At 40.0% G+C, this 24,873-nt stretch overlaps 1 protein-coding gene across 1 annotated transcript in view; it reads right to left on the bottom strand.

Moving 5' to 3' along the window:
- The window catches only part of DMD (dystrophin), a 1,466,768-nt gene that overhangs the window by 1,207,544 nt on the left and 234,351 nt on the right, over positions 1-24,873 (bottom strand). The window contains exons 13-14 of the mRNA XM_065405744.1: positions 13,986-14,109; positions 5,258-5,345 (exon numbers count right to left, since the gene is read on the bottom strand). Of these exons, the coding sequence (XP_065261816.1) occupies positions 5,258-5,345; positions 13,986-14,109 (212 nt within the window). The remainder of the gene's footprint in view (positions 1-5,257; positions 5,346-13,985; positions 14,110-24,873) is intronic.

Below are 24,873 nucleotides of genomic sequence, written 5' to 3'. Positions count from 1 at the left end.
CCCATTCCACCTCCCCCCATCTTCAGCCCCCCATTTGCTCCTTTCTGTCCCCCCACTGCGGCCCCAAGACTGGAGAAGCTCTGTCCCCTCGCCACAGCCCTGGGGTCACAGTGGGCAGTGAGAGTTCCTCCAGCCCTGAGGCCAGGGCAGAGAGTGAGAGCTCCTCCTGTCCCAGGGCTGCAGCTGGAATCTGGCACTGGGGCTCTGCCCTACACCTGCCCTTCCCCCACCCGCCCAGTCCTTCTGCCGGGGACCAGGTTCGGGGTGCTGGGGCATCCCCTGCCCGCTCCATGGCTTCTGCCAGGGTTCTGGACTTCTGATGGAGCACCCATTTTTCCAGGGGGCCCCAATTGGCCAGGGCGGTTTAGGTTGGACATTAGGAAAAACTTCCTGTCAGGGTGGTTAAGCACTGGAATAAATTGTGTAGGGAGGTTGTTTAATCTCAATCATTGGAGATTTTTTTAAGAGCAGGTTAGACAATCACCTGTCAGGGATGGTCTAGATAATGGTTAGTCCTGCCATAACTGCAGGGGACTGGACTAGATGATCTCTCGAGGTCCCTTCCAGTCCAACGATTCTATGATTGGTGTTTTTTCATTTCAGTCTACAAATGTTTAAAACCTTTTCATACATATTGTTAACATCAATTTCCCTGTCGCTTATTATTTTCTGGGAGTTACATATAAAAAATTTTGATAGCCATGTAAAATGAGCAATACAAAACCCATTCAGTGCTAATATGCTAAAATTTCAGGGTTAATGAATTATAATCCTTTCACATTTCATATTCTAAACAACCCCGATATACTCAGTGAATAAATATATTGTACCCAGAGGACATAGATCATTACCTGAAGTGCATCCATTAATTTTATTACCTTGTGTACTGTGCATAACAAATTGCGTTAGAATATTTTTAATTATATAGCACCTTATATGCAACTACTTTGGGACTGTCATTTAACATGAAGTCTACCTTGTCAAGTTTATTTATCATTAGCCATGGATCCAAGATAGAATAATACCATATTACCTTTTTTTTTAGATCTCACGACTCCTAAGGATATTTGAAATGGGAACGTCAATGAGGCATACTAATAAACTTCCTCCTTATCACGGTAGCATTTTAAGTGTTGCATCATTACAAATTGATTTTGCAATCATTTTAACACCTCCCATCAGAAGTTCACTGAGTATTCATTTTGATACATTAGGTGTTTTATCCTAAATCACCATAACAATCAAGAGTCCACTCAGAAACCCCCACACCCTGCTTCACTCTTTCAGTTTGCCAGCAGACTTTTAAAGCTGAGAACATTTTAAAGGGAATGCATGATTTGCCCTTTTATGAGGGGGGAGGGGAAGAGGGGGTAACAGGACCCTGAAGGTCCTTACTGACTCTTGGCCAAGGGGAAGCAGAGCAAGACCTCCTATGGGGTACAGCCAGCACCCAAAAGCAGCCAAGTTTGCCCCAGCAATAGCCAAGAGCAGCAGCAGTATGACAGGAGAGGTTCTGCCTGGAGCCTTATGAATTGCTATTTTGTCAGGGTTAACCTCCCTTGTGGAGGCACTCCCAGCCAGAGAAACAACACTCCAATCACCCCCATAGGCATTTCCCTGCCTGAAGAATCAGGTGGGAGTAAAGCACCTTCATGTCTGTAGACACTAGTGATGACAACAGAATGCTTTTTACTCTGGACATTATTTTCTATCTCCTGACTGGCTGTGTGCCCCAACCTGTTCCTGTCCCTTTATTTCTATACTCCAACTGCCTATACTCCATCCTTCCTTCCAGTGTTCCTCTTCCCATTCCTTCCTTTCTACCACTATTTTGTTCCTATTTTCCAACCTGACCCCAGTTCCAAAACAACAAAAAAGTAAATTAAAGAAAGAAATGAAACTAAGACATGTGTTCATTATTACCCTGATCATTTCTCTCTTAAGATGTCTTCCACCCTTTGATTTTTGTCTTTTTTATATTTTAAATTCTTCACCTTCCTCTGTCTGCCCATGAATTTCACCAGTGGTCTAAATCTTAAATAAATATAAATTAACTTGTTGGATGTCTAGTACATGATCTTATAAGAACAGAATATAAATTGTTGTAATCACATCATACTACTGAACAATTTCTGCAAGGAACATATTGTTTATTGGGTACCATAATAGTACTGGGTGTACCTCAAGTGAGTTGAAGCTTCCATTTTGTTAAGCTTCTAAAAGTTAAATAAATTAAACATCTCTTCTTCCAAATCAACCAGATATTTCTCCCTCTTTCCAATAGGCCCCAGTCTAACTATCTCCGCCAAATCCAAAAATGTTCTCTAAACACAACTTCCTGCCACTGTGATGATATATCTAATGGGAAAGGAGGAAGGTTTCTAAGCATGGCACTCTGTCTACAGAGCTCTGGTCATCTGCTCTGTTGAAACCCTGGGCTCTCTGGAGCTTCACCAGAATCTCCTCCAGACTGCATTGTGCTAATAAAATTTGTGAATGACACAACGTTGGGAGGTATAGCCAATATGGAGGAGGACCGGAATATCATACAAGAAGATCTGGATGACCTTGTAAACTGGAGTAATAGAAATGGGATGATATTTAATAGTACAAAGTGCATCATCATTCATTTAGGGACTAACAACAAGAATTTTTTTCTGTAAACTGGGGATTTATCAGTTGGAAGTGACAGAGGAGGCGCAATACCTGGGTGTATTGGTTGATCACAGGATGACTATGAGCCATAAATATGATGCAGACATGAAAAAGGCTAACACCTTTTCCTAGGATGCATCAGGTGAGGTATTTCCAGTAGAGACAGCGAAGTGTTAGTACCATTATGCAAGGCACTGGTGAGATCTCATCTGGAATAAAGTGTGCAATTCTGGTCTCCCATGTTTAAGAAAGATCAATTCAAACTGGAACAGGTGCAGAGATGGGCGACTAGGATAATCCAAGGAAGGGAAAACCTACCTTATCAGAAGAGACTCAAAGAACTTGGCTTGCTTAGCCTAACCAAAAGAAGGCTGAGGGGAGATATGATTGCTCTCTATAAATACATCAGAGGGATAAACTCCAGGGAGGGAGAGGAGTTATTTTAGTTAAGCACCATTGTGGACACAAGAACAAATGGCTATAAACTGGCCATCAACAAGTTTAGGTTCAAAATTAGGCAAAGGTTTCTAAACATCAGAGGAGTGAAATTCTGGAACAGCCTTCCAAGGGAAGCAGTGGGGGCAAAAAACCTAACTGGCTTCAGGACTGAGCTTGATAAGAGTATGGAGGGGATGGTATGATGTGACTGTGTACGATGGTGTGTGGCCCATCGGTGACTGCCAGTAGCAAAAATCCCCAACTGCTGGAGACAGGACACTAGCTGGGCAGGGCTCTGAATTACTACAGAGAATTCTTTCCCAGGTGTCTGGCAGGTGGGTCTTTCCCACATGCTCAGAATCTAAATAATCACCATATTTGGGATCCACTGAAGAGGACGCTGTTGTCCTTGGAGAGACATGGGTCCTAGAGCAGGAGTGACAGTGGCGAGGCACTACCCGAAGAGAGCACACTACCATGCAGAGCTAATTCCCAAGACAACCATCAGGAGGTGCCAGAGTGATGAGGGAACCCCATTACAAAGTAAAACACGTTTTTTTTAAAATCTGAAATTTGGCTAAACCATTACGTTTGAATTTTTAAATACCAGAAATATCTTCCAAAATATAATTAGACATCTGTATACTCTGCTATAATATAAAATATTGCACAAGCCATATAATCAGATAATATGATTAATTTTAAAAATGGCTAAGAAAATTTTGACTATATTCAAATATGCCACACCATCATCCTGCTCTCTGAAATAATTTTAAATGAACTATAGTCTCTTCAAAAGTTTAATATAGTCAAGAAAGTAAGATTAGAATCTTAGTTTCTGTGCAGAACAAACTGTTAACACATAGTACACTATTGTGAGCATTATAGTTTGCTACATTTCCTTTCATGGTAGAAAGGTTATGTTTTTGTTTCCACCCCTTTTCAATGAATAGCATCACAATTTTCTTATTATTTTTTAATGTTAGGGCTAAGAGATTGCCAGCTCAGGCTAGAGCAATAGGGCAATTCACTTATGTCTGAATATCAAAGAAATGCTAAAAGGTCATAGCATGTTCAAGCCAATTCACTTGTTAGCAGAGATCAAAAGGAGATGTTGATTGCATTGTTTTCACCTATCTGTATTCTGTTGTCTTCTGTCACATTACATGTAGTTACATTATGTATACCCTGTAATTAGATAATCCTAGATCAAAGGTGTATTTACTTGATGTTTAGACTTCATGAAAATGAATGAAAGATTCTTTGGATTCCTGTAACAAAATGCATTATGTGTGCATCGGTAATTGGCCTGCCCATCAAACAGAATTGAAGCCTTAGAACTGTAAATGAAGAAGCATGCTAACTTCAAAGCATGGGTCATGGTGTTTGACAATGGGAAATCCACAGTCTGCATTTAGTCAACAGAGAAAAAAAGCCCATGCTGTGATGGAGATACTTGCCAGATTGTTTTCCGGGGAAAACCACTATAAGAATGGATCCAGGGAGCGATGTTGTATCTCTGTACTGTTTTGGATTTTAACAGGATGGAATACTGAACAAATGGCCCGAGATCCCATCACTACATCTCTGCTATCACATTAGATTTACAAATTTTGACTCACCTGTTAATGTATTTTACCTGCTTTAACCTCTCAATAACTGATTTCTTTTTCTTAGCTAATAAACCTTTACTTAGTTTACTAGAGAAATTGGCTGTCAGCGATGTCTTTGGTGTGAGATCCAGAGTCGCCATTGACCTGGGCTGACTGACCCTTTGAGGTTGGGAGTAACCTAATGCGAGATGATTTTTTCTTTTAATAACCTTTCATCACAAAGTCCAGCTTGTCTGGGTGGTAAAGAGGGGCTGGAGAGCCTAAGGGGACTGTCTGTGGCTCCAAAACTAATACAGTAATCCAGGAGTGCACATTTGTTACTGGCTGGGTGAAATCTTGGTGAATACACTGTCAGTTTGTGGTGCCTGTACTGTTTTCTAACAGCTGAGCTGAGACTGGCTCTCTCAGTGGTGGGTCACTCCAGACAGAGTGACAAAAATATAAAGCAAAATTAACTTACCATTCCATTCAGAAAGTGCTTTGCTAACAGAATTCTTGTGTATTTATTCCATCCCTAAGATTATCATCTATTTCAACCCCCATGTCATTACCATTCACCATCTGTTCCACCAAGGCCTCCGCTGATCTGCTGGTGTCTTGCAGTTTCCTGTACTTCTCAGACTTTTCTCGCTCGATGGCCTGTAGCATGACAGGAAAGGTGAGAATTTAGACAGAGATTTTGAAGACACCAAATAATTAATCTGTACATCCTCTACCGCCATGAAGTCTTTTTACCCTGTCAAATCGCCCTGCTAACCTCCTGACAGAACAAACCTTGTGAACAAACCTCATGAAGTTGGATATGCTTCTGGCCACATAACTTTAGGAAAGAAAGGTCAAATAATAAATCTCTATGTGCAAGCTTGACAAGATTGTCTATAAAGTACCTACATGTATCATTTATCAAACACCACAATTTCCCCATGTGCCCAGAAGGACAGACAAGTTCTACCAGAATTCAGTGGGAAATAATCAGAGAGGCTTGTCTTACTGAAGCACAAAAGATCCTTGATATATGCACCCAGAAGTCCAAATGCCTCACACAGGTGAGTGCAGCACCAGTGAGAACACAGTAACTCAAGCTGGACTTTGGAGTATGGCTGGTACCACCCAGGAGCTGATCTCTCATGCTGAACATGCAATGAAGACATACTCTAAGTGGCCTGACTATAAAAGGTGTTGAGAGCCCTCACAACTTGCAATGAAGCCAAATAAATTAGCCCACTGCTTTAGATACCTAAGTATAGATTTAGATGACTAACATTACACTCCTTATTTACATAGATAAGTATATATAAACAAACTCTTTTAAAGTGATAGTGGACTTGAAATAGCTTTTAAAAAATTTATTTTAACAAAGATAATTAGTGCATTACATATTAATACCAATACTTTTCTGTTGAGAAGACACCTAATTTGTACATCACAACTACCAGTGCGTGAATTAACAGCAGCAATGCTCAAAATACCTCAAATTAATTCAAAATTGGTTCTCACTTCTTCAAAATTATCATGCTAACACAGAATCATAAACAGTAAAAATGGACTTTCTAAGTACAATTCTTTTCACTGTACCTGAAAATTTGGGGATTTTGCATATTTTTGTATCAAAATGAATGGCTTAAAAAAAATTAAAGGAAATAAAATTGGGAAGTACAAATGTATATTTTTAAAATGAATTTAAGCCCTGATTCTACAATGGAATGTACAAAGACAGAATCCTAACCATGCAAATGTCCTCAGTGATGCCAATGTAGCAGATAAAGCCTAACTGTGCACATCTTATACCAGGCCAGGGGCTTCAGAGAGCCACCTTCTACAGCCTCACACAGTCTTATTCACACATATCCAAGGCCTACCATTATCTCATTGTATGTTTTATTGTGAATTATATATACACATAGCTGCTATCTATTATTATAATACCTTTCATCATGTATTTTAATAATTTTATACGTCCACTGTAACAATATGCCAAATTTTACAGAAAATATTTACATCAATTTAATTTTGTGCAAATAACATATCTGAAATAATGAAGATGAGGATTGATGTTTAGTGAGGAATTAAGTTTGGGAACACTTTGGTAAGCATATGTTTTATTATACATTTATAGACAAACACACAAAAACAGAGGTTATGAACTAATGCATGATAGTGTGATGTGGTATCTAGGTTTTATCAGAATGAATTTAAGATGACTGCATTACTCACTCATGGCTTGCACGGGTCATTCCTAACAAATACAAATAAAATCTTTATGCCACACCATCATGTGTTTTATATATATGCCACATACATTACTGAAAAACTGTTGTAGAAATGCACTTTTGAGAGCTTTAAAAATGGACATGGGAATTTTTTTTCCGTCTCACTCAGCCTGTAAAGCCAGGTGATGTAGTTACCCTTAGTCTAACTGTAGAGAGCCCAGAAGGAACCATAAAAACGACTCTAATAAATCTATATATAGATGATTTATATAGATTTTTATGTATTTATATATAGAATACTGATTTTTCTAAGCATAAAAATGACCAGGCATTTAAGTCTGTGATCCTGAACCTTCCAAGGCCAGACACAAATACTGTGAGTCCCAGTGGAACGTTCAGAAACTCCCCTTCCATATGGTAAAAAGTTCCTGTTTCCAGAAGATAAAAGACTTTTCATAGTTCTGACATTTCTACATCTATAGAAAACATGTCACTAGCCCAAGACAAATTTCACCTTTTGAGGTCCTTAGTCGAGGTTGTATTTTGGGGGCAGAAAGGGGAAACATTTACTGCTGCTTATCAATGCTGATTAGTATTGTCCCAGTGTTACCTTGTGCTCCCACCAGCTCCCTGCTATATCCACCAGTTGTCTGTCTTATTCTTAGATTGTAAACTCCTAGGACTTTCTCTGCATTAGATATATGTACAGTACTTAGCACAATTGGTTGGGGGACTCCTAGGTGCTAATGCAATCCAAATAATAATGATTGCCATTATCTTGGCAGACTGATTTTTTTAAAAAGTGACTTTTTTAAAGCTGACTGGAGGTGCGTGCGTGTGTTGGAATAAGTCCCATAAGTGATGGATTAAAGGGCAGAGTGTAGATTAAATAGTCAAAGTTGCATGATGAACTGAGGAACCACATGAATTAATTTCTCACATGGACAGAATTGCCACGTGAGTGGGGTGTGTGTCACCTCCCCTCCCCACCCCATCCCATGCGCATGTGTGTCCATACAACAAGCTGATAAATATAATGTTAAGATTGTATTCAAAAGTCTGGAAATGCCAATGTAAAGGCGGCCTACACAACATGAATTCTGCTCCCTTGTGTGTATGCATTTTGAAATACTTTGAGATTATTTTTAAGTACAGGATCACATTTTTCCACAGGTCCCATCATTATTAATTCTGCAGGCTCAACAGTGCACAGTGAATGAAATAACTTTTAAATATTTATGGTTAGCCTCATAAGTTATTTCTGCATGACTCATAAATGGTGCATCACCCATCCCTGCACTGAATGAGGCAGGGGGTCCTGTCAACACCCCTCTCATTTACCTCTTCAACCCTCCTTCGTTCATTATGCATTTCTCATCTTCTGTAGTGAATGAGGTAGTACTCTTCTGGACCCAAAGCTCGTTCACTACAAAAGTGGTTTGAGGTTAAGGTTGTGCAGAAAACCTTAATTTTGGCATTTCCAAACCTTTGAGCACTACACATCAGAACCTTAACAACTGCAGTAGTCAAACAGTTTCTGAGGAAAAGTTTTTTCATTGGAAAATAGGGCTTTATTTTTTTTTAAATCAACATTTTTCACACAAATATTGTCAATCAATTTTTCATCTTTCAATATTTTTCTGGAAAAATAAAACATTTTGGAAACAAAACATTTGTGGAAAAATATCCTTAATTTTTAAGAATTTTTCTATTTTTAAATGCAAATTTCCCCTCACTTTCTGACTGCGCTTCAATTAGCAAAAGCTGTGAAAAAAGTCGAGGTGTGGAAAAACCTACTTTCCCATGCATTATTATTGTTTTCCAACTTCTGCCAGTTGGCAATCAGTAACAAAATATTGAAAGTTTGACTGAGAGAAACAGTAACACTTGCACATTTAAGTAGCCTGTTAAAACTGAAATGTGAACATGTTACTTCTAAAACTGAAAGGTGTTTTTTCCTTACCTTCCCACTTTTCATTCCTGTTTCTCAGCTGGTGCCACTGGAAAAAGTTGGGAAACAGTAACTAAGTATTTGGAAGTGAGCAAAAAACACACTTGACGCACACTTTTGAAATTTCCTACAGGAAAAACTGGAGTTTCCAATGGAAAATTTCAAATGCAAGAAAAATTCTCATTTTCCAGTCAACTTTACTTGACAGTCCTCTTTATGTGTGGTTATGTTTGTAAGTACTTTGTTGGCTTTAAAAAAAGATATGTGATAATAGGAAAAAACCACGTGCATCTATTTTCTAGTCAGCAGTAGAACACTTCACTCCTACGCAACATACTATACCCACACCGTGAGACAACAGTTCATGCCCCTTCATGATAATCTGATAAAAGCAGAATATCAGACTACAGGATCTTATTCATATATAATAGTTTCATCTTATCAGCAACCAACATTTAAAATGCTTTATTCTTAAATATACAGCGGTATGTCAGGCACTGTTCACAAAAACACTTTAAAAATTAAAAATCCTCGATTTGGTCAATAGCAATGTAGGGAGTCATTCCCCACTCTCCACCATGCAGGCCCAATCCTGAAAAACTAGGAGGCTACTATTGAATCATACGATTTTTATCTGGTAACAAATTATCCAAGATCATTACATGCAGCATGTCTACAATGGAAACATTCCACCAATTTTAAATCGCTGCTGTCTGATTCCCAGTTTTGAGACGCCAGCAGCAAGCTGCACAATGAGAGTTTCTGTTCATAATCTTAGGGCTTGTCTACACAGTTAGTCAGTGCATGGCAAACCAGGGTGTGAACGTACAGTGTTGCATACAAAGCTGTGAGGACAAGTCCTAAGCTACAAGCTGCAGAGTTCAACTTCTTTTTAAAAGGTTTTGATCCAAACACAATATATCTGTAAAGTAGCTATAAAAGGCAGCTATAAAAGGAAAAAAGAGAATTTAGGAACTTGAGATTGGTAAGGGGCCAAATTTAAGTGGTTTGATCATTGTACTTTGTGGACTCTCCCATATTTGCTAAAGTTTGGGTTTCTGGTAAGTTTAACTTCAACTCTGAATTTTCAGGCTTCTAAATGTTATCTTCGTCACTAACTACATCATTGTAAAGATTTTTATTGTTAAGTTATTGATATATATTCTCAACCTTGGACAACTTTTTAAACTTTTCTGTCTAGTTAATTTTCATTATTTTCTCCACCTAAACCCTTTACATTCGGATTCACAGTAACCAAGGAACCTGTCATTATAACTGAACAAGGAACACTTTAAAGCATTGCTAAAATTGTTTTCTGTAATGTACATATCACATACAGAATTCATGAAGGTGTGGAATGGGGTAAAAGGTTTTATTGGCATTCATTTTAGATTACATGCATTACTTATATGGTCATCCCATAATGAAACCTTCATACCACATAACCATATATTACTGATAAAGCACCATATAAGACCAAAATAAAGAGATACCCATTGACTTCAGTGGACTTTGGATCAGATCCATAATCTCTCTCTGTTTCGGTGTGTGAATAAACCCAGTGTGCGTGTACATATGCACATGTGTGCGCATGCCTATATATATTTACAGGTGTAGGTGTGTGTGTGTGTGTGTGTGTAACAGTATAATACATGTATACAGACAGCCTAATTGAATCATCATTTCTATAATGTTTGTCGTTTTTATCTTAACATTTGTAATTAAATGGTCCTAGTCAATAGCTGATTTTTGACTCTGGAGATGCAGATTTCAGCAGGCAGCCCATACCCCATCATCTTATTTTTCCTTGTTCTGACCTTATTTCCACAGAAATAAAAGTGAGAACTGGCAGCCAGCAGTTGTGAAAGCTCTTGTTAATTTAAGGTGCTGGCTGCCACTTCCCACCTCTGCTTCCATTTCCAAGGAGAGAGAGGTTGTGTCTGAAAAAAATCAAGTATAGGCAAGTTTTCAAATCTGGCTGTTTAAAAACTTGCCCTTACTTTACTTCTGCCAGCAGCTGAGCAGTGTCCAGTACAGATTTCAGCCGCTAGCTGTCACCAATGATCTTTAAAAGTTTCCCCTATTGTCAAGGCTGAATCCCTACTCTGTCACTTTGAGTACAGAAGGTGGGGGCCCACTCCGTGCTTGTATTAAACTCCCAAGGTTGTCACCACCCAAATGCAAAAAAAACAACAACCCTTGGACCCAGGAAGGAGCACTTGGGAATTCCTCCCTGTGGGGCACCCTCAAGCCCTTTCACACACACTTCCTCCAGGGAAGAGCTGAGAAAGAAAGCAAAGGAAATTAGCTGTTGCCCCCAGCTAATCAAACAGCATATGCACAAACCTCTTAGGACACCAAAAATCCAATCCTGTTCTGAAAAAAGGTAAATTTTATTAAAAACAAAAAGAAAGAAAATACATCTGGAACTTAGGCTTTTGCTAGATTTTAAAAGAGCAATTCCAAAAATTAAGCACCCAAAATAGCTTTCTTGGGGGTTAAGCTTAAAGGTTACAAGCAAACAAAAGCATCTGGGGGTTAGCACAGTGGAGATCCACAAGCCAAAATAAAGAAATAACCTGATAGCGTCTAACTAAACATTCCCTATCCAAATGATTCCTTCTAGGTATGGAAAATACTTTTCAAACCTTACATGGCATTTCTGCTTATAGCATTGCTACTCCATGTTCCTGCAGCCCAGAGAACAACAGACAAAGGGAAAGTTTCTTTCCCCATTTTAAAAAGTTCTAGCCTTCCCATTGGCTCTTTTGGTCAGGGGCCCACTTTTTTTTTCTTTACCTCGGGGACTTTTTAATCCTTAACAGGTAAAGCAAGTAAAGAACAGCTTCCAAGAGGGATTTTACAGCTAACTGGCTGGTTGGGTGTCCATCAAAGGGAGCTATCCCCCCCTTTATTTATCACACTGCACCTGCAACCTGTAGACTCTCAAATGTGGAGTTACTCAAGGCAAAATGTAAGCTTTTAAAAATAAAGATGTTCCTCCAAACCTAATTCACCTGTGGTCTTTATAAAAAGATTTTCAGTGTTAACCTGAGACAATAATGTTTGTTATTTCTCCCATTTCTTTTTAGAAGAGGAAGTCCTTCATTTTTTTCCCTACCCTGCATCCCAATCTTTGATCTCAGAAACAGATTTTTCTGCATTGTTTTCCAGCACAGGTAATTGGAAACAAGCTTCTCAATCATGCTGCTACTCACTTTCTAAGGTTGTCTATGGAAGATCTGAAAGATCCTGTTGTCTCCAATCCCTTGAACCCAACTTCCAATGTTACAGTATCTGGGGGGACCAAAATGGAGGGGAGGACCATGCAGGAATCCAATCCAGCACACTCCCATGTAATCATATATATCTTTTGGCACAGAGATCTGAAAAGATGGTGCTCCTACTGGCCTCCCACCCCCAAACTCTGCCTCACCATCAACGAAAGAGGAGGAAGTATAGGAGCCCAACTAGAGTCTGAGGCAAGAGCTGCTGGGAAACACAGTTGGGAGCAAAGTAGGTCTGTGGTTCACCTACCTCCATCTCTCACTTGCAGGGACATAGATCACCGCCTCCTTGGGAACAAAGGAAGGAAAGGAGGAGGCAGGTGAACGAACCATGGCTCCTGAATCCCTTAAGGACATTATAAAGTATTATAAAACTGACATTAGGAAGGGGAACATCTTATTGGCTAAGGGCATCTGATTGTGCAATTGTTCAGAATAATTACAAAGGTCCAGGCAAGAGCTAATTTGCCAACTTTGAGGTGGTTATGCTCCTAAAAATGGAAACAAAGGGAACCTTCCATTATTTAAAAAAACAATAGTATAATGGGTGAAGCGCTCAGAAAATTAAGTGACTATCTCTTTATTAATTAAATTGTCCCAGTCACTCTAATAGCCGAATGCCTGCATCCATCATATCTTCTGCATGTATCATGCCAGTTTTGTTTTTAATATGTGCACATTTCATGGAGCAGATAGAAAATGGTCAGAGTAAAATCATTTACCATATAATTACTAATATTACTTCAGAAAAATGCACTTCCAAGTACACAAAAATGAGCAGGTGGCATCAGAAAGCTGCTTTCAGTATACCATAGACTACTCAGTGCTTTCTTCCAGTATTGCTATGGAGACTATTGATTAAACACAAACCACTGCAAGGTAAGTGAGATAACAAGAAACTTTTGAATGTATACTTCTGGAGGGCTGAAATTCAATGTTCCTTCATCTTATCTGAGCTGATTTAAGATGGAGAGACAGACAGGTAGACAAACATATAGCAGAAATGATTTAGTGTTGGTAATCCTGCTCCATTTGCAGTACATGGAGTAAGAATTTATATCTGTTAATTTTAAACAAACACATTTGTAAAATATCACAGGCTTTGAGTGTAATAGCTAGCTAGACATGGATTTCTCCTTCTCGTACTCAGAATAAAGCAGATAATATTTGCAACTATTTTCAAAAATCAAATTATTTCCAAGTATTCAAATATTTTAGTGTTTAACAGACTAAATTCAGAGTGTGTGAAAAACACCCACAGTGCAATGGCTTACACACTGCAAAATCATCACTGAGGCCATAGAAGATTAAAGAATCATTTTTCAAGTGTTCCATGCTACCATGGCCAGACTTGTTTAAATTCAACAGAGCATTATGATTGTTAATATTTGGGATCTTTACTAGAACACTATTACTAGATTCTGAAATACTGATTGTTCCTTTACATATAGTATAATATGACTTTGCTTTTTAATATGTGATACTAACATAAAAATACTAAAATGAAAAGAGTAGTAGTATGGTTGTATACATAGCGTGCTATATATAAAGCTTGATTCTGCAATCATTTAGACTTGTACAAATCTGCTGTACAAGTTAAAAGTGTGTGGACTTGGATGTATGGATCAACACCACCTCAGGCACAACATATATCAAGCTGCCAGCCAAAATCTGGCACACACAAAATTAATAAGCATATCTGAAAATTTGGCTGTGTATGGTCAATCAATGTTTGCCAATCTACAGTTCAACTTTTTTAGATTTGGACTTTGAAAGTACTTTGAAAAATTAATACAAATTGACAAACAAATATGAGAGTATATTTTCCTACATTGACTCTTTCTCTGAGGTCTGACAGGTTGCCTTCTTTTCTATATATTGCAAACTCGGGGCTCTGAAGTACAGCTTCTGAGCGGGTCATCCAACTGTGTAGTTCTGTTGTATCGACGTCAAACCTGAGATATAGAGAAATAAAAGAAAATCTTTTCTTTATACATAAGACTTAAAATCAACAATCACAGCAAAGATGTTATACCAGGTGTTTCAACCAGAATTATGAATTAAATATGAACAAAGTGGTGATTGCCATCAGAAACAGAAGCTCTAGATAGGCTGCATTCCAGGAGATACCACATAACTGTCAACTGTAAAACTCAGGAGCCCTTCTGTAAACCTACAAATACGTCCTAGTTTTTTATACTAATCTGTCTACTGAACAGACAACTCCTCTTTCACATCCAGGTTTCCAGATTTATGAGCTGACTTCCTTTGTAAAATATGCAGAAAATGACTTTCACAGCTAAGACAAGCTATTGTCTCAATTAGGGAGGAAGGCTTCTCTCTGGGTTTATAGATGCACTTGTAGCCTTCATACCCTCTACTAAGCTGATATGTAGGATTCAGTCCGGAGGAGGGAGGGAGTCTTTCCCAATTGATTTATGTTAGCTCTAGTTGCCAGTCACCTGACCTTTAAAAAAATTAAAAATTTAGTACCATGTGGAATTATTTTCTGTTTGTCCCCCCCCACACACACACACTTTTCAGTACTTTTATAGCTGTTTTTTAAAATGGATTTTATTTCTTCACCATCCCTGCAACACTGATTCACCTTTTGTCATTCAGAAAGAGAGGAGTTCAAAATGAAGGTGCATTTAGGACCAGGTTTATTATGTGCAGGGACCTAATTTGCTGTGAAGCATGGAGGAGTCATGAAGCTGCAAGTTGATTTAGTCTCTACACCAAACGGTTAAAGATTTGCCTCCCTCTCCAGTCCTCTTGCCAGCACAGGTGGAGAAAGAATGCAGAGAGAGTCTTTGTAGATTTAAAAACACTGGGACCAAAGCAGCTGCTCTATAGAACCCAAAATCAAATTACTTCAGACAATTTCTCTAAATAATTCCCTGACTTTAAAATGGGCTTTTGCCTGGCATATATTTTAAAATCTAATAATTTATTGTCTTTGAAATTATTTCCCCTAAGTAGTGGGCATGCTTTGGTTTTCCAGCTGCAGAATGTGTGTCTGTCATCCTCCATGCCACCACCCTTAACCAAGGTGCTGTCTTTTACTCTACCTTCTCTCTGTAGCCTAACACTGCCTGGCTGTATTAAAATCTTGCTTCTTCTTTCTCCACAGTATGCCAAAGATCTGACCTTTACACTCTGTCTATACCATTTGAAATCTCATATAGGCTTTTATCAGCCCTTATCTTCATTACTGCAACTCCTTTTTTCAACCATCCTTACCTCTCTCCCTTTTACCTTACTGCTTATCAGCTCCATTCAAAACTCTGCTGCTGAGGCCACCCTCATGGTCTTTTGTTCTAACAGTGTCACCTGGTGTTAGTCCCTCCACTGAATCAAATACCTTTACCTTTAAGGCAGTTCACAACTTAGTTCCTTTCTACTTACCTACTTCTGTATCTTATGACTCTCAGACACCACTTCCATTTCACCAACTCTGTCAGCCTTGATCCTGTTTACCTACTCTCCCACAAGCATATTCACACTTTCTTCTCTGCTGTTTCTTATGCATAGCACACTTTTCTGAGCTAGTCAGTAAAATCACTACCCTTTCTTTCAAATCTTTCCTCAAGACCCACATCTACTGTGATGCCTACAGGAAACTGCCAATTGATGATGACTACGTAGATGACCACCAGCGACCTTGGATATCTATCATTTGTTTACTTATATTTCAAAAGTCAAAAAAGGAACTGAATGTCTTAAAACTATCTGTGCACACAGATACATGAATTATAACCTCTCCTCCATGCCTATTCCTTCCAAGTGTCTGTTACACCCAATTTTGTCATGTCTTAATCTAGATTTTAACCTCCTCAGAAAAGAGACTGCCTTTACGGTGTATTTGTAAAGCACTGAACACAGAGGAACCCTGATCCTGATTTGGGCTCCTGGATGCTATCGTAATAAAAATAAGTAATAGCAATTAAGAAAATATGGACAGACAGCTATCTATCCAGACATTTTGAATGCATCATCACTGGAGTATCTGAGTCCATAAAGCTAAAGTACAATTATCTAAATCACTCGACAGTCAAATTTGCATGCCTTATCCAACAAAGAAAAGCAAGGCAATTTTTAGTCTAATTATGGTCCTGATTTTCAAAGAAAATTTTGTAGAAGTCAATCTTTTGTATTAAGCATTTATTTATGTGCAGGAAGTGAGAGCTATTTTGAAAGTTACACTGTATGTAGAGGCACACTAAAATTGCAAGATCATTTGGGGATTTATGGGCATGTGCTATTCAAACTTCCACACATATAGGCTCATAACTTGAATGTCATGGAAGTGCATATGCAACCATTTTGAGCTGAGGCCCAGTGAAAATTTGTGGCTTGCAGTAGAGTAGTAGGTCCAAGTACATATGTAAATCAGTGGGTGTGACATTAATACAGCTTGCTAGCACTTCACTTTTGCTGTCAATGGCTGAAGATATAAAGCAGCATAATTTTAATCCATGACGATGTCTGGCTGGTTGTCAGACTGATATCTCCTTCATCCTAAAATGGGTGACCTCAAGCACCAGTGTAAGGGGACGAACAACAGGTCTTCTTAGTACACCGCTACCCCGATATAATGCAACCCAATATAACACAAATTCGGATATAACACGGTAAAGCAGCGCTCCGGGGGGGGCTGCGCACTCCGGTGGATCAAAGCAAGTTCGATGTAACGCGGTTTCACCTATAATACAGTAAGATTTTTTGGCGCCTGAGGACAGCGTTATATCGGGGTAGAGGTGTATATGTGACAATTCAGAGAGAAGTAGTGTAGGTAGAAAGGGCACTTCTATACAGCATCTCTGAATATTGTGTCTTGTTACCTAGCAGCTCTGTGTTCTTAGGGAACCAGGGCGCAGTACCCAGCCTGTCTGACTCACAAAAGACCTTCCCCCTCCCCAGCCTCTGCTTGAACCAAAGCCGAGCCGAAGAAAGATTTACACAAAGCAATGAAAAGGCAGTGGAAGACACACCTAAACCCCTCCAGACAAGAGTGACAGGATCAAGGAAACTCCCCTAGTCTTATTTGCATCGAAGTTAGGACAGGGAGGCATCCCCATTAGCATACAGAGTGGAGAACAAAGATTCCAAAGCAAGAACTGCATGGAACTCTGGGACCAGAAAAGCAGGAAAGCACTGCATGATGGGGATCTCTGCTCCAGATGTTAATAAACCCACACCTGCACACACCCAGCTCAGTAGTTATCAGACCAATTCGAGTAATAAATCCTTTATTGGTATCCAAAATACTGAAGCTGCCTAATTACATTGTGAGCTCCCTCGAAGGAACACCACCCATAGCCAGGGAATGATCAGTTCCTATTCTCTAGCCTGAACAAAACAACTTTGGTATACTCCCAAGAGCCATAAGTTTACCCACAAACAAACCTAGTGTTCTCCCTTGAACCACTCTTCTTTCTCTACAAAAAACCCTACCCATGCTCAAGTGCTCTGATGCCTGGATCCAAAATCTGTATCAGTTCCATTCCGACTTCATCTTCTCCTGACTGATCGTGCTGGGGGCTCTGCCTGTCTCCAGCACTCCGGACCCATAGCTACCACCACCACCTGGGAACCCTGATCGATTCAAGCTTCATGGAGTGGTGAGAACCTAACTCTCTCTCTCTCTCTCTCTCTCTGTTTAGGTATAGCCTTCTGAACCTGACTTGTGTGATCAGTTATAGTTTTCTAAACCTGACTTTTGTAATCAAATTTAAGTTAGATTTAATATTATAACTGTTTCGTTTTTTGGCTCCCCTTGTAGTTATTACCTGGCAATAAATAACTTTCATGATTAAGCTGGTTACTTCTCTCTCTCTCTCTCTCTCTCTCTCTCTGCACTCCTCGTACTTAAGCTAAAGATCCCTGCAGCACCCGGAAATCCTGTGGGGTTTGCTCATCAAATGGATTACTACCAGAACAATTGTAACATGAAAGTGGGGATAGGGATGTGCTGAACCTGGGGCATATGAAGGTGGCAGCATGGAAGTGCTGCTCGACCCAGCCTGCTGAGTTCAGGGACATATAAGGGGTCAGCTGAGGGGGGATAGCTCAGTGGTTTGAGCATTGGACTACTAAACCCAGGGTTGTGAGTTCAATCCTTGAGGGAGTCATTTAGGGATCTGGGGCAAAAATTGGGGATTGGTCCTGCTTTGAGTAGGGGGTAGGACTAGATGACCTCCTGAGGTCCCTTCCAACCCTGATATTCTATGATTGGTGATTAACCCGGTCCTCTCAGATGCTCTCTTTAATGTGAGTGTTTGTCTGATTCTGGGGCTGGAAGAACCCAGCCCTGGGTAACCTAGGTCCTGCAGGATAGCTCCATTTGGAGGGAACTGGGAGAAGTAGAGCTCCGTATGAGAACACAAGTGACAGAAGCAGTACATTGACAGAAGTACAGAACCCTCCCCCCCCACACACCCAGAAGAGTAACCCTAATAAATGAGTATACCACAAAGTAACAGGCAAATCTGGTAACAGTCTGTGTAATCCAAAGGCAAGTGAGTGCTACAGATCCCCCTCTGGAGCACTCTATAAAGGGGATGAGTTTTTATAGTCCCCAACTAGGGAGCTTTGTCTCTTTAGATGACTATTTAAGCTCTTGCTTTTAGCTCTGGAGGCCCTTGGTTGAATCCTCACTGTGTCAGCCAAATTGCTATTTCTAACTTCTTGCTCCCCCACTACATTTGTACACTTTACCCCATTTATCAGAGACCTACTCATAGTACGTCTCTCTGAATTGGCACATATATTGAGAGGACCTGTTCTTCATCCCTTTCCACTGGTGCTTGAGGTCACCCATTTTAGGATGAGGGAGATATCAATCTGACAACCAGCCAGAAGTCATCATGGATTAAAATTATGCTGCTTTATATCTTCAGCCATTGACAGCAAAAGTGAGGTGCTAGCAAGCTGTATTAATGTCACATCCATTGATTTACATATGTACTTAGACTTAGTCTACAGCAAGCCACCCTACGTTTACATCAAAATGTGATTTTGTTTGCTCCTCTTCATTAACGTTGCCCGCACAAAAACACCAGTAAAATTTCAGACACCTGAATCCTCCCATTTTAGACTAGTTAAGTATGGTTATATAATAGAGAACAGCAAGCACTAAATCATACACAAGTGGACAAGGGTCAAACAATCCACAGAGCTGGAGATAAAGTGCTTGTCAACCTGCACACAGCTAGGGTTTACACAATTTGCAGCTCAGTGAAGGCCTATTTGAAACAACATATGTTAACTAAATTAACCTCTTAAAACAGTTATTTCTATTTTCTACAACACAAAATCCAAAATTAGATACTGCTGAAAATACAAAGAGAATGAACTGAAAAGCAAAGTCTGGCATAACCCCTTTTAATATATCATGAAAACATTTATTTAAAATAAAAACTTAGTTTATATGAAGAATAAAAGTATATGATTTTGCGAACGTTCACTAAATATTAAACACTAGATGGAGCAACTATCCTATTTTATCATGCCTTTCCTTTCCTCAAAGGACAGATTGTCTGCTTCATATTCACAGTTTGTCATTACATCCATAATAATACTGTGACAAATAGACTTCACATGGGAATATTACATAGAATGTACAAAGTAATTTACCAAGTGGCACAAGAAAGGCTTCTTTACACATTATTCAGGGACATTAATAATACAAATACATATAAATGAAATGTTTAGCAGCTAAAACTGGTTTGCCTTTTAAAAGCCTTAAGAGAGTAAAATATTGTTTACAGTTTACATTCTTTTTGGATCATGCACCTGACCTGCACACTCCAGAATGTGTCAATGACACCCCTCCCACTAAAATGCTGCAATGCATCATTCTATTTACTTTGTTTTTGTCTGACAATACTCAATTATTTCTAGTAACTGTTTTTAATGTATGTTTTTGACCCCAGTTGTCTGTTTTGCTTTTCTAAGGAGAGGTCATTTCTTTTTAAAGAATCTCCCTGTCACCCACAACAGAACATTTCCCATCCCTGGATCGAAACCAAATCATTCTTGGGTTATACATTATTAAGTTAAAGGACACCCACACCTCTCTCCAAATGTGTCTGCCCTCCACCACTTACTTAGCGGTAGGTTTCTGGGGATAAAGGAGAGACACCACAGCCTGCTACCCAGAACACTTTTTTATAGCATAATGGATAGAGCACTGGACTGGGATTCAGGAGACCTGGATTCAATTCCCAACTTTTCCAGTGTCCTGCTGCCACTCTGTCACATTCCAGTTGCCCCATATGGGGATAATGATACTGACCTCCTTTGTAAAGTGGTTTCAGAACAGTGCATATTAAAGTTAGATATTATCACCACCACCACCAGTATCTCCTATCAGAGGAACAGCCAACTCCACAATTCACAAATGCAGTATTCATGGAGAAGCCAAGTTTCCCATTCTTCCTCCATGAAACAGAGGCACTCAACTCATCTGCAAGGAGAGCCTGAGCTGCAGCTTCATGTTTTTTTTTTTTTAAAGAAACCTGTGACGTTGTGCAGTCTATATGGTTTTATAAAAATATAAGTGAGTATAATGTAACTGGGATATGCTTCATGCAAAAGGTCTCTTGTAAGGTATCATTACAAAGCTTATAATCTACTGAGTGTGATCATCCGATTTGTATAAATGTACCACTCTTGTATCTAAAACTAGAAATATAAAATGTAACTCTGAGGGCCTATTGTAATTATGTAAAGTGTGGGCCATTAATGATGGTTTGGAATCTTGATGACTCCCATTGTCTGCAGATGGCTGTTTACCTGTGAGTCTCCCTGTATATGTGTGTGCTGGCAAGTGAGTAATGAAGTCTTGCAGTGACATGTGATCATGTCACCTGAACTGGAATCCATCTTTAACCTGGTGCTTTTCCAGTGAGGGGGGGTGGAAACTGAGAGAGACAAAGGGTTCCCGCCTTATGCAAAAAATATATAAAGGGGTGGAAGAGAACAGAGAGGTGGAGGAGCCATCATGGAGAATCCCCTAGATAACACCTAAGCTGGAACAAAAGCTGTACCAGGGGAAAGAATTGTGCCCAGGCCTGGAAGGTGTCCAGTCTGAGAAAAACTTACTGAAGCATCTCTGAGGGTGAGATTATCTGTATTTAGTTTGATTAGGCATAGATTTGCGCATTTTATTTTATTTTGCTTGTGACTTACTTTGTTCTGTCTGTTACTACTTGGAACCACTTAAATCCTACTGTCTGTATTTAATAAAATCACTGTTTATTTAGTAACTTACTCAGAGTATGTATTAATACCTGGGGGAGCAAACAACTGTGCATATCTCTCTATCAGTGTTATAGAGGGCGAACAATTTATGAGTTTGCCCTGCATAAGCTTTATGCAGGGTAAAACGGATTTATCTGGGTTTAGACCCCATTGGGAGTTGGGCATCTGAGTGCTAAAGACAAGCACACTCCTGTGAGCTGGTTTTCAGGTAAACTTGCAGCTTTGGGACAAGTGATTCAGACCCTGAGTCTTTGTTAGAGCAGACTGGAGTGTCTGGCTCAGCAAGACAGGGTGCTGGAATCCTGAGCTGGCAGGGAAAACAGAAGCAGGGGTAGTCTTTGCACATTGGGTGGCAGCTCCCAAGGGGGTTTCTGTGATCCAACCCGTCACAGTGGCGTAGTCGAGCAGGATCTGTGCACAGCTGATTGCTTTGAGATACTGGTAGTGATTTTAAGTGAATTTTAAGTGTGGTGGCTGAAGAACAGACAAAGTGGTTACTGGTTTGTTATTTTCTGTTTGCTTATTTCGGGAAAGGAAATTAGGGACAGAAAAGGAAGCAAAATAAGTAAGAATGAAGATCAAAAGAAGCTAAAACTACACAAGTTGCAAATTGCCCAGAAAGACTGAACAATGGGCGCTGGAAATGTCTCTGTTAACTAAGAAGCCCCTGAGCTGAGTACATCTCAGTTTCAGTGAACTGCAGATGGGTGTGGCCCAACCTCTGTCTGTGCTGAAGCTGACTGGAGTGTCTAACCTAGCAAGACAGGAGGGGAGGGGTGCCTGTTCTGGCAGGAGGGTGTTCTCTGTGGTATCCCAGCTCATCAAGTGATGGTCTCAAGGGAAGACAAATGAAAATTGATGTACAATTTGCCTGGGAAAAGGCTGCCCTGGAAAAAGAAAAGGCTGCCCACCAGCCTGGACTTAAGAAACAAAGCAATTAAGACCCAGAAGCATGACCTGGCTGTAATGGAGTGGAAGAGGTGCACAGAGACATGTATCCTGGAGCTGGAAGTTGGGGTCCTGGTGACTGCTGCGGTGGGAACAAACCCCAAGGACTCTAGCTGGAAGCAAACCCAACCTGAGTGAAAGGGGGGGGATTTTGCTGGCCAGCGAAAGGTCTCTCATAGCTGGTAGCTGTGAGCCTACAGCTGGATCAGGGTCTCTTTCCCTTTTGGGGGACACAGGAGTGTCTGCCCCATAGGGGAGCCCAAAAACGAATTTTAGGTATACTGCCTCCGCCATGGTCAGTGTCCAAGTCTCTGGCAGTAAGTTCAGGAGGAGGGTGTGACGTTGTGCAGTCTATATGGTTTTATAAAAATATAAGTGAGTATAATGTAACTGGGATATGCTTCATGCAAAAGGTCTCTTGTAAGGTATCATTACAAAGCTTATAATCTACTGAGTGTGATCATCCGATTTGTATAAATGTACCACTCTTGTATCTAAAACTAGAAATATAAAATGTAACTCTGAGGGCCTATTGTAATTATGTAAAGTGTGGGCCATTAATGATGGTTTGGAATCTTGATGACTCCCATTGTCTGCAGATGGCTGTTTACCTGTGAGTCTCCCTGTATATGTGTGTGCTGGCAAGTGAGTAATGAAGTCTTGCAGTGACATGTGATCATGTCACCTGAACTGGAATCCATCTTTAACCTGGTGCTTTTCCAGTGAGGGGGGGTGGAAACTGAGAGAGACAAAGGGTTCCCGCCTTATGCAAAAAATATATAAAGGGGTGGAAGAGAACAGAGAGGTGGAGGAGCCATCATGGAGAATCCCCTAGATAACACCTAAGCTGGAACAAAAGCTGTACCAGGGGAAAGAATTGTGCCCAGGCCTGGAAGGTGTCCAGTCTGAGAAAAACTTACTGAAGCATCTCTGAGGGTGAGATTATCTGTATTTAGTTTGATTAGGCATAGATTTGCGCATTTTATTTTATTTTGCTTGTGACTTACTTTGTTCTGTCTGTTACTACTTGGAACCACTTAAATCCTACTGTCTGTATTTAATAAAATCACTGTTTATTTAGTAACTTACTCAGAGTATGTATTAATACCTGGGGGAGCAAACAACTGTGCATATCTCTCTATCAGTGTTATAGAGGGCGAACAATTTATGAGTTTGCCCTGCATAAGCTTTATGCAGGGTAAAACGGATTTATCTGGGTTTAGACCCCATTGGGAGTTGGGCATCTGAGTGCTAAAGACAAGCACACTCCTGTGAGCTGGTTTTCAGGTAAACTTGCAGCTTTGGGACAAGTGATTCAGACCCTGAGTCTTTGTTAGAGCAGACTGGAGTGTCTGGCTCAGCAAAACAGGGTGCTGGAATCCTGAGCTGGCAGGGAAGACAGAAGCAGGAGTAGTCTTGGCACATTGGGTGGCAGCTCCCAAGGGGGTTTCTGTGATCCAACCCGTCACAAAACCTTCTACTCTTTTAAAAACAATATAAATTAAAAAATAAAAAAAAACAAAAAAAAAATTGAAAGGAACTCTAGAGCACAATCCTCTCTACTCTTTCACCAATGCAGGTTGATTCTTCATTTTAAATATACTTTTTTGTTTGTTTGTTTTTTGCAACCAACAATATTTTATAAAGTTTTAGAAGAGTAGAAGAGAGGCTGAGTTGGCTGGTAAGTACTACTCCCAAGAACATGCCACCCAAGGAAACGGAACACGATTGTATGGCAAATGGAGGAGAGTAACACAATATGGTTATGCACCTTCAGAAATTTCAAATAAGCACTCAGTGTCTGGCTGCTTTTTTCAGCCAAACACAAACCTCTAACTCTTGAAGACTCTTTTCTAGCTCTTTCTTTTAATAAATGACCCCCTGTGAAAATTTGGCAAACATATATAGAATGGTATAAAGGAGATAGATCAAGAACATTTGTCGGTTCCCCGGCTCATGGCATAAGAACAAAGGGGACAGTCAATGAAATGAAAAGGTGGCAAATTGCAGATTTTCATTGCAGAATTCATTGCCACAGGAAGTCAAAGGGACTGGACATTTTAGCAAGATTAAATTAGAGATTGAACATTTATATGGATAAGGAATATCCAGTCATCATACACTTGATTTTTTGGAAGGAATATTAAACCTCATGTTTCAGGGTTTAAGCCAGTCGAACTATTAGAGACCAGAGTAAGACCTAATAGGAGAAGGGGAGGAGCAGAATAGCCCACACCTGTCTACTACAGGGCTCTTATAACTTCTTCTGAAGCATCTGGTATTGACCAGGGAGCTGAAAAAGGTCTGATGCACCTAAGATGCCCCACGCTGCTGGGGGAAGGCCAAACTAAGGTGCCAAGATGTCAGAGTCTGCAATTGGGGACCCAGATAAGAGCTATTTCTCCCTGCTGCAGTTCACGTGTGTGTGTGGGTGGCTACTCCTAAGAAAAATACACACAAAGAAATGAGATGTGTTTCCTGTGGTCACTGATCATCCTCTACCC

Source organism: Emys orbicularis, chromosome 1 (assembly GCF_028017835.1).
Source record: "Emys orbicularis isolate rEmyOrb1 chromosome 1, rEmyOrb1.hap1, whole genome shotgun sequence".
Lineage (NCBI taxonomy): Eukaryota > Metazoa > Chordata > Testudines > Emydidae > Emys > Emys orbicularis.
Note: the sequence above shows the minus strand (reverse complement) of the source record. Positions and strands in the feature narration are given on the sequence as shown.